The sequence below is a fragment of the Penaeus vannamei genome, unplaced genomic scaffold (assembly GCF_042767895.1).
Source record: "Penaeus vannamei isolate JL-2024 unplaced genomic scaffold, ASM4276789v1 unanchor624, whole genome shotgun sequence".
Lineage (NCBI taxonomy): Eukaryota > Metazoa > Arthropoda > Malacostraca > Decapoda > Penaeidae > Penaeus > Penaeus vannamei.
The window spans coordinates 10,001-23,232 of record NW_027213628.1 but is presented as its reverse complement, the minus strand read 5'-3'; the positions used below and the strand labels follow the sequence as shown (position 1 = coordinate 23,232).

At 39.2% G+C, this 13,232-nt stretch overlaps 3 protein-coding genes across 3 annotated transcripts in view; 1 reads left to right on the top strand and 2 right to left on the bottom strand.

The window, feature by feature from the left end:
• Positions 1 to 263: 263 nt before the first annotated feature.
• LOC113806493 (uncharacterized) lies at positions 264 to 8,456 on the top strand (the record flags this gene model as incomplete). The annotated part of the gene is given in 4 exon segments (XM_070119766.1): positions 264 to 322; positions 561 to 703; positions 922 to 995; positions 1,357 to 8,456. Coding segments are annotated over 4 exon segments (3,444 nt in total), but the record flags the coding sequence as incomplete, so codon positions are not given.
• On the bottom strand, positions 6,601 to 8,114 carry Pex3 (peroxin 3). Its single transcript, XM_027357646.2, has one exon. It carries the CDS (start codon positions 8,112 to 8,114, stop codon positions 6,903 to 6,905), a length of 1,212 nt encoding a protein of 403 aa, XP_027213447.1. The 3' UTR covers positions 6,601 to 6,902.
• Positions 8,457 to 10,911: 2,455 nt separating the features above from the next.
• The window catches only part of Larp7 (La related protein 7), a 3,856-nt gene continuing 1,535 nt past the window's right edge, over positions 10,912 to 13,232 (bottom strand). The window contains exon 1 of the mRNA XM_027357645.2: positions 10,912 to 13,232. This exon is cut by the window's right edge and continues 1,535 nt beyond it. Within this exon, the coding sequence (XP_027213446.2) occupies positions 11,184 to 12,851 (1,668 nt within the window). The 5' untranslated portion in view covers positions 12,852 to 13,232 and the 3' untranslated portion in view covers positions 10,912 to 11,183.

Here is a 13,232-nt window from a genome sequence, read left to right as displayed (position 1 = left end):
GTTGTGTGTGTGTATATGTGTATATATATATATGTATATATATATATATATATATATATATATATATATATATATATATTAAACATGTATATGTGTGTCTGTGTGTGTGTAATGTTTATTATTTATACAGCATCTTCTATGGAATTGCTTTTCAGCCGAACAAGATATGTCAGGCAATCAGGTGTTGCATGCTTGCAGATTGTGGGATACAGAAGTAGTATGTGACTACTGATAATGAATATCAATTTGAAAACACTTTGCAGTTAATGCTAGCGGCGGCAGCGGTCTTCGTAGCCAGGGGCACGCCACTCCCAGCCTACGAGTAAGTAAAAATCTAGACTCGGTTAATATAATGAACTTTTCACTATCATTTCTTAGTTGTTTTAATTTGGGGTGGAATTTGCTGGATTCCTTTACAGCCCATTTCTCTTGACTCGTATGGGTTTTGAAAAAAAAAAATAATAATAAATAAAAGACGCTCTAACCCCATAAACGACGTATATTGGATCAGAGAAGATTTAATGTGTATAAAGATTTTTGTAATTGTGTGTGGATTCCAGGTACTCGTGCATTCATTACTGCGAGTCCCTCTACGGCCCCGAAGTGAGGCCCTACTGCTGCAGGATGGCTAGAGTGTTCCTGGAAGAGGAGAGAGAGGATGGAGAGGATTCGAGGAACAGTGAATATCGCCCCATTGTAGAAAGTAGGTTCACTGGACTCCTTGTTTATATTTATACGTTTAGGAAAGGAATATAACTAGATTCAAAATTCATAATGGATGATATGTTTTTATTTTGTGTTGCTGTGATATTGAATTGTGTATATTGTGCCAAAATATCTCATGAAAGCTGAACAGTATTATTATTATTTTACCTTTTTATGAAAGCCGAGTGTATTTATAATCATTGTTCTTTTTGCTAGAAACCCTGAGTGTCAACGAATGCCCACCAGTTCGGTCTTTCTGCCCACGGGCGGGACACTACGTGGTGCCGTTGGTGGGTATCACATTTCTTTAGCATAAAAAAAGAAAGTTTTGAATGTTTCACGCGTCGGTTCGTTTCCCGTCATCAGCTTTTAAATATCTGATGTTTTTTTTCTGTGCCTTTCACGCCCTCTGCTCTGCCTTTTGATTGTGAAGACAGCAGGTGGCCGTAGGTACCGTGAGGTCAATTTGGCAAATGAAACAATGGTTTTTAAAATTCCTTTCTTGCTTCCAGGCGGTTTTTGTTCTGTTAATGTTATAACTAAGTTATTCTCATTTCCTTTATTAGATGCTTAATTCTGTTTCTTCCACGAGCAATTATAGGTTGCATATTTTATTCCTTAGTGTCTCAACTAGTTTTCCATCTATTATAGGTGTGTAGCAACGACCGGGTTTGCACCTCGCCTGATAAATGCTGCTACGATGCATGCCTGGACACCAACATCTGCAAAACCGCCGTCAAACGGTACCGAAGGTCGTTTCCGGACCAAAGCGACAGCGATGACCTCGGGGCAGCCAAGGTCTCCAGTGTCATCTTGACGGAGGGAGGAAACCCTGTTAGTGTCGTTGTTGATGGCGGTGGCAATCCCGTGACACTGGTGGAAGGAGATGCTGTGACAATCGTTGCGACAGTAAACATTCAAAATCTAACCTATTTGTCAGAGTCGGATAGCGTAACCTCTAAGAAAAGGAAGAGAGCAATTGTAGCTGAAAGTGAGAGAGTATCTAGCAACGTCATATTATCACCTGTTGACGCCGTAAGCATTATAAAAAACAGGTATGGCAATGTTATTGTAAACGAAGATAAGCCACTGATATTGGTGCAGAGGGAAAGGGGTCCCACCATAATTCTAAATGACAGTGGCTTGAAAGTGATAGCAGGGCATGACCCAAGTGAGGGTGATGTCTTGGGAGTTGTCACCCCTACTACTGTTCCGTATCTAGAAGTGCATTCGCATCATCCACCGTCGAGCGACCCAGAGAAGGACCCCATTAGGGTTCTGGTGAAGAGCGATGGCAACCCGGTGACACTCGTGGACGGAGACGGCCCACTGCACGTCCAAAACGCTGATGGAGTGTCCTTTGTGGCCGATGTTCCAGAAGTCGCTGCTACAGAAACGCCTGGCGTGCATGTTTTACCAGTGACAGTTACGGACCATAAAAATAAAATAGACCATCTCACAGTTGATAGTGCTGGAAACCTTTCAAAGGTAAAAGACGGCAGCGGCGTCTTAACAGTATCGAAAACTGCTGAAACCTCCTATGAGGCTTCTGCGGAAGAAAATTCCTTGTATGTTCGACGACGAAGATCGCTGTCGTCGGCGAATGCTATCGTTGATGGAAACGATATAACGGTGACATTAGTCAATGCCTCCCATGTCGACTTAGATATAGTAGATATATCAGGCAACAAAATTGATGTTGTGGCCGGTGATCATATTTTAAATATCGGGGAATCCTCACTGGCTACAGTAGAGTTTGTTGAAGGTAGACCTGCAGTCCGGGATGAAAATAACAGAATTCTGCTGGATGAAATGGGTTCACCCTTAACTGTTAAGCCGGCAAGAAACACACAGCCATTGCCAGCAGTCTACAGTATTGCCGATGGAAAGCACAAGCCAGTTAATTTAGTAGCGAGTGACGGTACACCTGTACATGTTTGTGATTCTAATGGAAATGAACTCGCGCTTAATGGAGGAGTCTCGGATTTGGAGGTATCTCAGGAAACGGTTTCTGTTATGAAGAGCTCCTCAGGGGAAGAACTTCTCTTGCAGAATGGCGAGGCCTTAGCAGATGAAGATGGAATGCTGCTGAAGGCCACATCCGTGAACACGCGACAGTACAGTGAGATTTCCACAAACGTCTTGGTGGATGGAGATGGCAACACCGTAAACTTGTTGAGCACAAATGGCTCTCCAGTCACAGTTATCGACGATAGTGATAATGTAGTTTCCGTTAAACCTGGAAATAAAAATATGATAATAGAGGATTTCAAAGTTACCGTTCTATTTGAGAACGCGATGATGGTTCTAAAGAAAGCTACAGGAGAACTAGTGGTCGATGAAAATGGTTCACCGGTCACCCTTGTACCTGAACATTCATCTAGGCGGAGACCCTATTTACCCAGTGAAAGCCACGGGATCATGGATTCTCATGACAATACAGTGACTCTAACTGACGTCCACGGGATTCCAGTAACACTGGATGATGGAAAGGGTAATAGCGTGAAGACTGTGGCTGGAGAAATCATGATGGTAACGGAGTCTGCAACAGCTTTCATTGTTGAAACTGATGAAGGAAAACGGCTTGCCGATGAAAATGGGAACATCATTGTCGATAGTGAAGGAAATGCTCTTCTGTTTGTCCCCACAAGAGAAATTGTTTCAACACAAGTAACCAACGTTATTGTAGATGGAACCAACAACACTGTTCAGTTATTGAGTGTGAAAGGTTCTCCTATTACCGTTGTTAATGGACAGGGTAACGACGTAGCCGTGAGAGATGGAGATGTTCAACTAGTGAAAAATACCAACAGAGCCATGGTAGTGGATATGGACGATGGCAGTGAAGTGTTAGTGGATACTTCCGGTAGCATCCTGACAGACTTGAATGGAAAAAAATTGAGGTTAATGACCGAAAGGAAGAAAGCACAGAAAGTTGCAGTAAATGTCCTTGTCAATGGCGAGGGCAACACGGTAACTCTCACAAACTTAGAAGGAACGCCTGTAACATTGCTCGATGACGAAGAGGTGGTGGTCACGATGGCAGGCGAGGTCCGGCTTGCTGTGGATGGCACTAACACTGCTAGAGTTCGACGATCATCGTCTGAAGTAAACGTTGTTGATGAGGAAGATTACCTGTTGGCTGACGACAAAGGTAAGCTTCTAACTATGAAAAAGGTTGGCGAGCACAAGAAAACCTCCGTAGCTACAAACATGCTAGTTGATGTGGAAGGGAACTCGATACCCCCGAAAGACTTGAATGACTCCCCTGCAACTGTTGTTGATAATTCTGCCAACAACATCGGCCTCGACTCGGGAGAGAAGACTCTTAAAGTCGAGACGACTGGCGTTTTCATGGAGACGGCAGATGAAGACTTGCGCTCCCTAGAGAGCGATGACACCCACAAGCGGAAACTGCAGGTTGACGACGCCGGCAACCCAGTGCACAGCGAAAACGGCCCCGTCCAAACTGTCCCAATAAACAACGTAGACTTGGCCCCAGAAGCTGATAATTTCCTTATAGTGACGGAAGAATTCGTCGAAGCGAGTTTCAGTCTTCAGCGCCTTGTTGCAGTTGTGAAGCGCGAGCAACACCTTATGCAACTTAATCTTGTGCGGAAATCGACCACTATAAAATCTAGGAATTACGAAAGCTTTGTTGGGGAGATAAATGTGTTTGTAGACGTGGTAGGCAAGCTTCAAGCAAAGTGCCTTAGAAAGATCATGGAGCTCTTGGAGAAAGAACATGGATCTCACAAGGAGGCATATGCATTACTGGAAGAAGTGAATGAAATGTTACCAAATAATATCTCAGACTAATCAAAGGATTGTATATTCTTAATCTATAATTGTAATTCATATGAAATATTTTATTATGTCTATATGATGATTATTTAATAATTCTATCAACTATACTTCACCCTTTCCTCGTCTCGTTCCGTGACTGTTTTTGAGTACTTTTGAGCTAAACGGCAACATTTAAACTGGAAGGGTGTTCAAGTTGTGTAGAAAATTAATAAACAGTGGTAAACATTGCCCGAAAGACAAATTAGACTGGCTATTATTTAAACTTTGACGAGTTCATTCCATTGTTACTTCGTATTAAGAGTGGAAGGGGAACATGAAGAGGAGGATGGATAGATGTCGGTCACTTTTGAGTGTAAAGGGAATGAGAGGGTGCTTGAGGGATAAGCATGATTTCTTGGGTCATCAACTATTTTTAAATGTCAGAGTTTCTGAAAGGGAGATTGTGGAGGTCTGAGAAATGAAGGTCGTCTTGTGAGAGGGAGAAAAGAGGATAGTCCTCTTGAAGAGTAAAGGAAGAGGGAGTTGTAGGAGAGGATGCGGCAGATGACGGGGTGGAACTTTGGATTGTCTGATGCGATGGGTAGAGCGAGGTGTAGGTATCGGGAGGAAGAGGTGGTGATGCCGAGTAAGCTGTGGATAGATGAACAATAACCATTAACCATAGGGAAGGTGAAACGAAGAACATGTATGAGATGGAGTGGAGGATGTTGGAAGAGGAAGGACGGTTTTCTGATAATTGGGTAATGACCTGGTTTGGTGCCTTGAATGAACTGAGCTGACAGCAGGTGTCGAGGAGGGGGTAGTAGTGGCAGTGTTCGAGATATGTGATCAAAGGTGGGCTAGGGGTCGGATAACCGGGAAGTTCGTCAGTGGGCTAGCTTATAAAGGGGCAAGCCTCAATGCCCCTAATAAGGGTACAAAATCATTGAGCATGGTAAGCCTTTGGATATGTGGGGATGAGAAATGGTCCTCCCCTCAGGGTCCCCAAGAGGGGTAAGGGCTAGACAACTAAAAGGAATATTGTGTCCATGGCCACCTGAGGCTGTTCAGGATTGCCCAAAGCTAGACTTTTATCCTTTCAACTCAGCTCTCATCTCTTAAGAAGTGGACAGAAGGGTTTGGAGATCAGAATAAGGAAAGGGAGAGACCTTGCAAAACTGGTGCAAAATTGGTTGAGCCGAGGACTGAGTCCTAAGGTAGGGGAAATCCCAATATTGGCCTTAATTTCCGTCTCCTAAGCCCCCTCCCCCCAAAACTGGCATGGATAGGGGGGATGCTGCTCGTGTAGACAGGCCGTAATTCTCACTGTTAGGATAATTTCTGGTGTGACCGTTCTTTTCTTAAACAAGAAATATATCCACCACCTATCATCACATGTTCTTTTTTTTTTTTATCTATGCAGTGTGTACTCCTTACAGTAATTAACCCAATTATATAACTTTTTCTGCATGCGAGATAAAGAATATATAGCACTTCAATTCCAATCTGTAGGCTTTACATCAAGATATTCCTTAGGTCAACAATGGGCAATGGTGATCCCCTATGTGTTCAAGTAAAGGATTGTTGAATTAAATATTCACAAGATTACTATGATTACTTACAATTTATTTATTAGGCCATACCCATTGCTTCTTGCAATGATTTCAAGATAAGCAACGTTCTTCACTGTCAGATGTCCTAATAAATTCTGCAGCCAATAGGACTTGCCGTTCTAAGAGGTTTGCGTCTACTACAGTATGTTTACATACATTAAAGGATTAAAAGCAAAAGCAAAATAATCCAAATATAGATTAACTTGTATTATTACCTCCTTAAGCACATCAGTTTAGCAAGTTACTATATTGATCACAATATACAACTGCTATGTCTGCATGTATCTTGATTAATAATCTAGATACCAGTAGTTACAAAGGCCAAAGAAAGCAAATATGTTCTTGGTGAAAAATGACTTACAAACATACTTGCACTGACACACGGAAACTGAATGCACAAATCAAGAATCTGGTATATATGTGTATTTGAAATTGTCAAAAATCAAGTTACATCCTTTGAATTATAGGTAGTGTGAATAAAATAAAACCAAAGTAAATCTGTGAAGGTGTATTTTATTAACCATGTTTATATTTCAATGCACACCTATATTTACATTTTATACTTGATGAAATAAATGACCACCATTATAAAAGCTTATTTTATAGCATACTAAAAATGTTCTCAAACAATGTCTTTAATTAGTTTCAACATCTTTTATACAGCAACTTAATATAGAATAAATTGCTTATAGTATTTTTACTTTCCAACTGTTAAAGACCTATTTTGTTTCACTGGAATAGCACTGAAAAATACCTTCTAAACAGTAGAAAAAAAATAAAATTTTAGTTGTGTAAATACTACCTTTCTTCTCTGCCTTGTCCTAAAGGCACTGCAAATGCTTCATAAACATTTGCTCCAAGTGTGTCTAATTTGCTGTCAATAAGAATCTTCTGAAGAAGTTGTCCAGGAGCAGGGGAGAGAGCTGCATGAATTAAACCAGAAAAAACTGGCACCAACTTAGCCACAGGAAGAACCGAGTCATTGAGAATTGAAATATTTTGTGCTACAAAATTTCTACAGGCATCATTCCTTTCCTCATTTGAAGCAACACCTGTGGGTGAATCTCTACTGATGTTGTCAACCCAGTTCTCAGAACCAATATTTGGTAAGTCTGACTTTGACATAGGGTAGAAATCTGCCACACGATCAAGAATGTGGTTGAAACCATGTTGTATTAGTGTGTCCACAACTGTGTTGAAATCTTCACTATCTATAACATCACTGGTTTCTATTAGCATATTGTAAAGGACCCTTTCTTCACCATCTTCTTCTGGGGCAACTGGGGGTTTCAGGACATATTTGCTCCACTGGTCAAGCTTGCATGATGTTCCCGCTGGAGCTGACTCTGATGATCCACTTTCCCCTGCTAGACTTAACCTAACCTCTTGGTATATGGCTTCTAACTGGCTAAGTGTGAGGGAGCGAGTCAAAGGCAACCCTGTGACTATACGAGTCACAGCTCTAGTTACATGGTGCGCAAGTCTAGGGACACCTTCTTCCACCAAATAATGGACTGCTGCAAGATATTTTTGCTGAAGACCTTGTGAAATTGGTATCCCTGCATGGCCTGACTGTATCAAGTCTCCATATGTATAACCTCCAAGTAACATTAGCTGTACACGTATAGCAGAAGCTACTAAGCTTGATATGTATACCACACTTATTGCACGACTAAACCCAACTATTTTCAGCTGCTCCCAAATGGCAAGTTTATGTTCTGGCTGATCACGGACTGCTTGTAGGAGTGCATCTGTATCTAGTTCTCTACAAACAACTTCTCTCATGCTACCTGCCAAGCTCATAACTGTTGCATTTGCTGTTCTCTGGGTATTTTCATAGTGATGATGCTTCTTTTGTTTTTCCAGCATTGTTCTTGTTTGCTGTTCATGCCATTGCAGAAGCTTATACTCCGCATATCTGCTTAGAAGGGCTACACCTCCAACAATGGCTCCCCCTATGATAAATTTCCTTTTGTGCCGACTCAAAAACGATCTGATCCTTGAAAACATGGTGGCTTATGATTTTTTTCCTTCTTTCTATGAATTATATTTTATGAAATGTCCAACTACGTCCTACACTTACAAATGTCTTACTGAAGCAGGATGATTCACTATTTCTATTTTTCAAGGGCATTAGTCACCAGCTTTACCACTAGACTAGTCCATTATTTGCTTTTACATCCCTGATGAAGTTGCGACTTTCTGAAGACGATTTGCAACAAAGTTATTTGAATCGATGAACCTCTCCACGCAATTGGTAATGCAGCTCTCAGTGCGTGACTCGAGTCTTGTGGACGGCCGGTCCATGCACTTGTCCCAACATTTCTCAGTCAGGCCATGCACCAGGAACTGCAAATGTGAAAAAACACTAAATATTGTATACATAATATTTAAAGAAACAAAAGAAATTAAATCCCCGGAAATAACAAAGAATTCTTGTTTTATAGAAGTGCAATAAATTTCATATGCAACTAAAAGATACTAAACTTTTCATATTCTTTATAAAAGACTAAGATATTTTCTTTGCAGGTATGAGCATAAAATCAGTGTTTAGTAATTACCTTTGAAACTAGACTTACAGAAAAAGATGAATGATCTCCAGTGAGTTAATAGTAAGTGTCAATCATAATTCAACAGATATAAACCCAATTCATGTGTTTGTATCCTATATCTACAAAAACATCTAAGCTGTTAAGTTGATTTAATTTTTGTTGTTCATAGAATAGTATTAATGGAGTATAATATATCCCAGTTCTTCAATGCTGGCAAAAGTTAACAATCCTTTGATGTTGATACACTGTGATATTCTTTTAGCAAAGCAGAACCTGATGATGATGATGCCCCCTAAAGTGCATACACAGAGCATGTAGAGTTTGTATTAGTGTGTCGCCACTTAGGTGTCAAAATGGGTTTGTAGTACTAAGGGTGCATCCACACCAGTGACATGTTGCTTGGAGACAAATTGGAAACATAGTGGGGGGACACAATAAGAGGCATTCAGGTACAACTCTCCTGATATGTATAGGGACTTTTCTGTTACAATGTTGAGAGACATGCCGGCAATAAGAGTCGACTTGGTGAAACTGTCCACACCATGTTGGTCTGTTCGTTGGTTGGGTCTCTGACGACATCACCTCGTCCACTCCAGGATGGATAACATGTCAACCATCATGTCTACTACGATGTTCCTCTACGACTTAACAACTTGTTACCCAACTTGTCAAACTTAATGTTCCCACTGTGTTTTGTCACTGGTGTGGAGACCTTGCCAGTGTTTTACCTGAATTACAGCCTTATTAGGGAGGTAGTAATAAGAGTCTTCATTGTGACAAATGTAGAAATAGGTAAGTATAAAAATTAATATCTTCAAAGCACAAGAGATACTTTTTTGACTATATCTTCATCAAAAACGCATGGCAAAGATATAATTGAAACAGCTCAAATACATCTCTTGTGGTGTGAAGATATTCATTCCCATTCATACCATTTTCTATAAAAGCAATAGAAAGTGTAGCAGTTTTTGTTGTAATCAATGCAAGACACTGAGCAAATCATACCAGTACTAGTTTTTATTAACAGATTCACATCCAACTTGATTCTTTCCAATAATAATGCAAAAATTGTTCAGCACTGATATAACAAATATAAGTCCCATATCTGGTTACTGTCTTAAGTTTTGCATGATTCAGTATGTGCCATGAGCACCACTTCAGTCACCCAATATTTGTTCCGTGCACAAAGCATATAGAACAGGGGTTCTTAACCTGGGATCCATGAACCCCTAGAGGGTCCATAGAGGGGTTTCAGGAGGATCCACAAGAATTTTTTTTTATTGTTTAATTTGAAGTTTTATTCTTTGTGTATCCCATATATGTATGAATCAATCAAATCTTAATAAATTAAGTACATTATACACATCGCATGCAAAGTTGCATTTATGTAAATATATCTGGCTAAGGGGTATGTAGCAGCTTGACTGGTTCTTAACTTTTTAAAGTTAAGGCCCAGTGCTGTAGAATGTGTATCATATTTTCCTGTCTTTTTTGACTTTGTATCAGAAGTGTGAAGTGCTGTCAAACATTCTATAATTCTTATTTTCCATTCCATATACATTTACTTAAGCAATACCTTGCATAATCAAGCTCCTTAATCATATCAGCAGCTCCATCTCTTAGGTCCCTTCACCTTTCCCTCCCAGTATGGCTACCAGGTCAGCATTCCCTTCCTTCCCTGCACAAAATTTGACTATTTATGAAACTCCAAAATAGAATCTTTTTATAATAATAATAATTGTCAATATTATTATTGAGGTAATCATATTTATAATCATACTCATCACAAAAAAAGTAGTTACAACAGTAGTATAAAACAAGAATTAGTAATAATTATATTTACAATAATAATAAAGTAGAAAATTAACGGTTCATCATATTCTCCGTTCATTTCAAAAGGAAAAACAGGCACTGACAAGTGTAAGTGTTGCTAGGCTGCTTCTTTCAATGTTGACTTTAGAAAAACTTTATGATGATGATGCTATCTAATTCATGTCCCCATGTCTTTAAAGAACATGTAGGTAGTACTTATATTTAACAATTTTGTACTAAAAGAAGTGTATTATGATATGGAATAACATTTTGTCTTCATATTTGCAGTCTGCAGATAGATTCAATATTTTTCCTGCATTTCACCTAAATATTTATATATTTTTTTGTATTTTATTTTCTCTCTCTGTCTCTCTTTCAAGTGATGCAATATGGTTCAAATTTGTACCAGCCTTGTGAAGGGATAAAAAAAAGAAAAAAAAGAAAAAATTATTACAGATTTATTGCTTATTTCTTTTATGGCATATGTGGTAACATACAAGAAACCTCACAATCAAAAATATTTCAACCTTATTTGAGTCTAATTTCCAACCTAATGTTAAAATCTTTCCTGAGAAAGAAAGGAAGAAAAAAAAAAAAAAATCATCCCGTTATTAGCAGTCATAAAAAAAAAACACTGAATTCCATCTAAACTACATGACCTATTATCTCTGATCTAATAATGAGACACAGTTATGCTCTGGCAATACCTATAACATCAATCTTCAAACACAATATGCTGAGATGGCTTTGGGTTTTGAGACTCTCGGAATGCTTTCAGAAGTAACTTTTCTCTCCCTCTTTCCTGGTTTGAAATGCCAGTAGTTCCATCCCCAGTCTGCTTTTTCCTTTTTCCTCTATTTTGAGACCAGCAAATGTTGATGTTGTTCCAATACTCCTCCTCCTCTGCGCCCGAAAGAATCTCCATTCGACTCCAACATCCAGATTTTTTATATGCCGCTGCAGCTTCCTCTGAAAGGAACCTCACAAAGACATTTCTTTCCATGACACTAGCATCTACATATGCCACACCCTCACCACCTCCTTTACGTATGGTTTCTCGTAACTTCTTGGGGTCCTGAGGAGGCTCCTCAAAACTTATCTTAATAATAGCATTTGGAATGAAGTTAGGTTTAGTACTTTTATTTTTTTTCTCTTGTCCATCTACTGTATCATCAGCTGTATCATCATGATTATGCTTTTGATAATGTCCTGAAAAGTCTGTTCCTAATGACATATCTGGATTTTTATATCTGCAGTTGCTATATATAGATTGTCTCTGATCTCTGATTTCTCTTACTTTCTGTTTTAGATTTCTCATATTTTCTCTTTGCATATTTAGATATTTATTTCTCAATGTCTTCCATTCCCTTTTAGACATTACTTTCAGGTAAATACTTTCTATTTCATCACCTTTCACTTTCTTGCTTCGCTTACGCTTCTTTTTCTTACTCTTCTTCTCATTGGCTCCTTGCTCTTCGCCAGCTGAAATCGCCCCACTCTCCTTACTCCCATCACTAAGGTTTCCTTCCCCAGGCTTTATTTTTTTTGAAACATTCGTCTCAGTGTCACATTCTCCTCCTGAGTCTGTCCTCTTCCTCTTAACGCTTGTATTGTCATCCATGTCATTATTAACTTCTTCCATCTCATCTCCCGGTGCAGTTTCGTTTCCGTCACTAGATTTATCTGGAACTGTTTTTTCCTCTTTGTTTACCTGCTCAGAATTTTGATCAAAATTTTTGATACTCTGAAGTTGGGCTGGGTCAATGTCTGATGGTATCCTACACTTCTCCGCACCAAATGACTCCAGTGCCAGATCTGCCATCTCCGGAGTCTGGAACTCGACAAAAGCGAATCCTTTTGGTCTACAAGAATGTTTATAACGAGGTAAAGAAATGTAATCAATAACACCATACTGTGAAAATATCTGCCGAACCCAATCATGATCCACATGAGCAGGAATATTCTCAACATAAATTGTGCACTCTGTTTCATTAGCTTTTTTTACCACTTCCTCTTTTCTCTTAACCATACGACCATCCTCTGAAAGTTCTAGAAGTGTTGACTTTTCAACAGCTTTTCTGAGTAAGTTTGTATCATCTGTCATGGCCCTAATCTTGTTGAATTTATTACAAAAGGTCTCCAAACTGATATAAGGACCATTCTCATAAAATCGTGCCATGGTGCGATTTTTGCTGATGTTGGCTGCACTGAAGTAGAATTCCATCTGTTCTTTCAACTGATTAATAAGTCGTTTCTTCCGCTGTCTGGCTGGCTTAGGGGACTTCATCCTCTCCGTTTCCTCCTCCTCTTTTTTCACTGAAATGCTTTGGTCTTCCATTATCTGGCTCTCCTCTCCTGGTGCCACACTTTCAACTGCATCCATATTCACAAGCTTCAAATTCTATTCAGATCTTGTCAAGGTGCTTATATTCTTCTTAGAACTTGTTCCACAGCTGTAGACAAAAATAACCATTCTGTAAAATTTCTCTGCAACATATGATACAAAACATTTCTATTGATGACCATAATCTTAGTTATTACCTATAGCCTATCTTATCCCCATACTAAATAATAATAATAAATAATAATAATAATCATAATCATAATAAAAACAAGTGAATATGCAAAAGATAAACTGATATAAATATATCAACTAACTGGCACCAGGTATGGCATACAGATCCATAACAGGTCCATTATAATTTTAGTTAATTGCATTTACGTACAGCTGCCCCACTGAAGCTTGGTCACCAAAGAGTCAAGT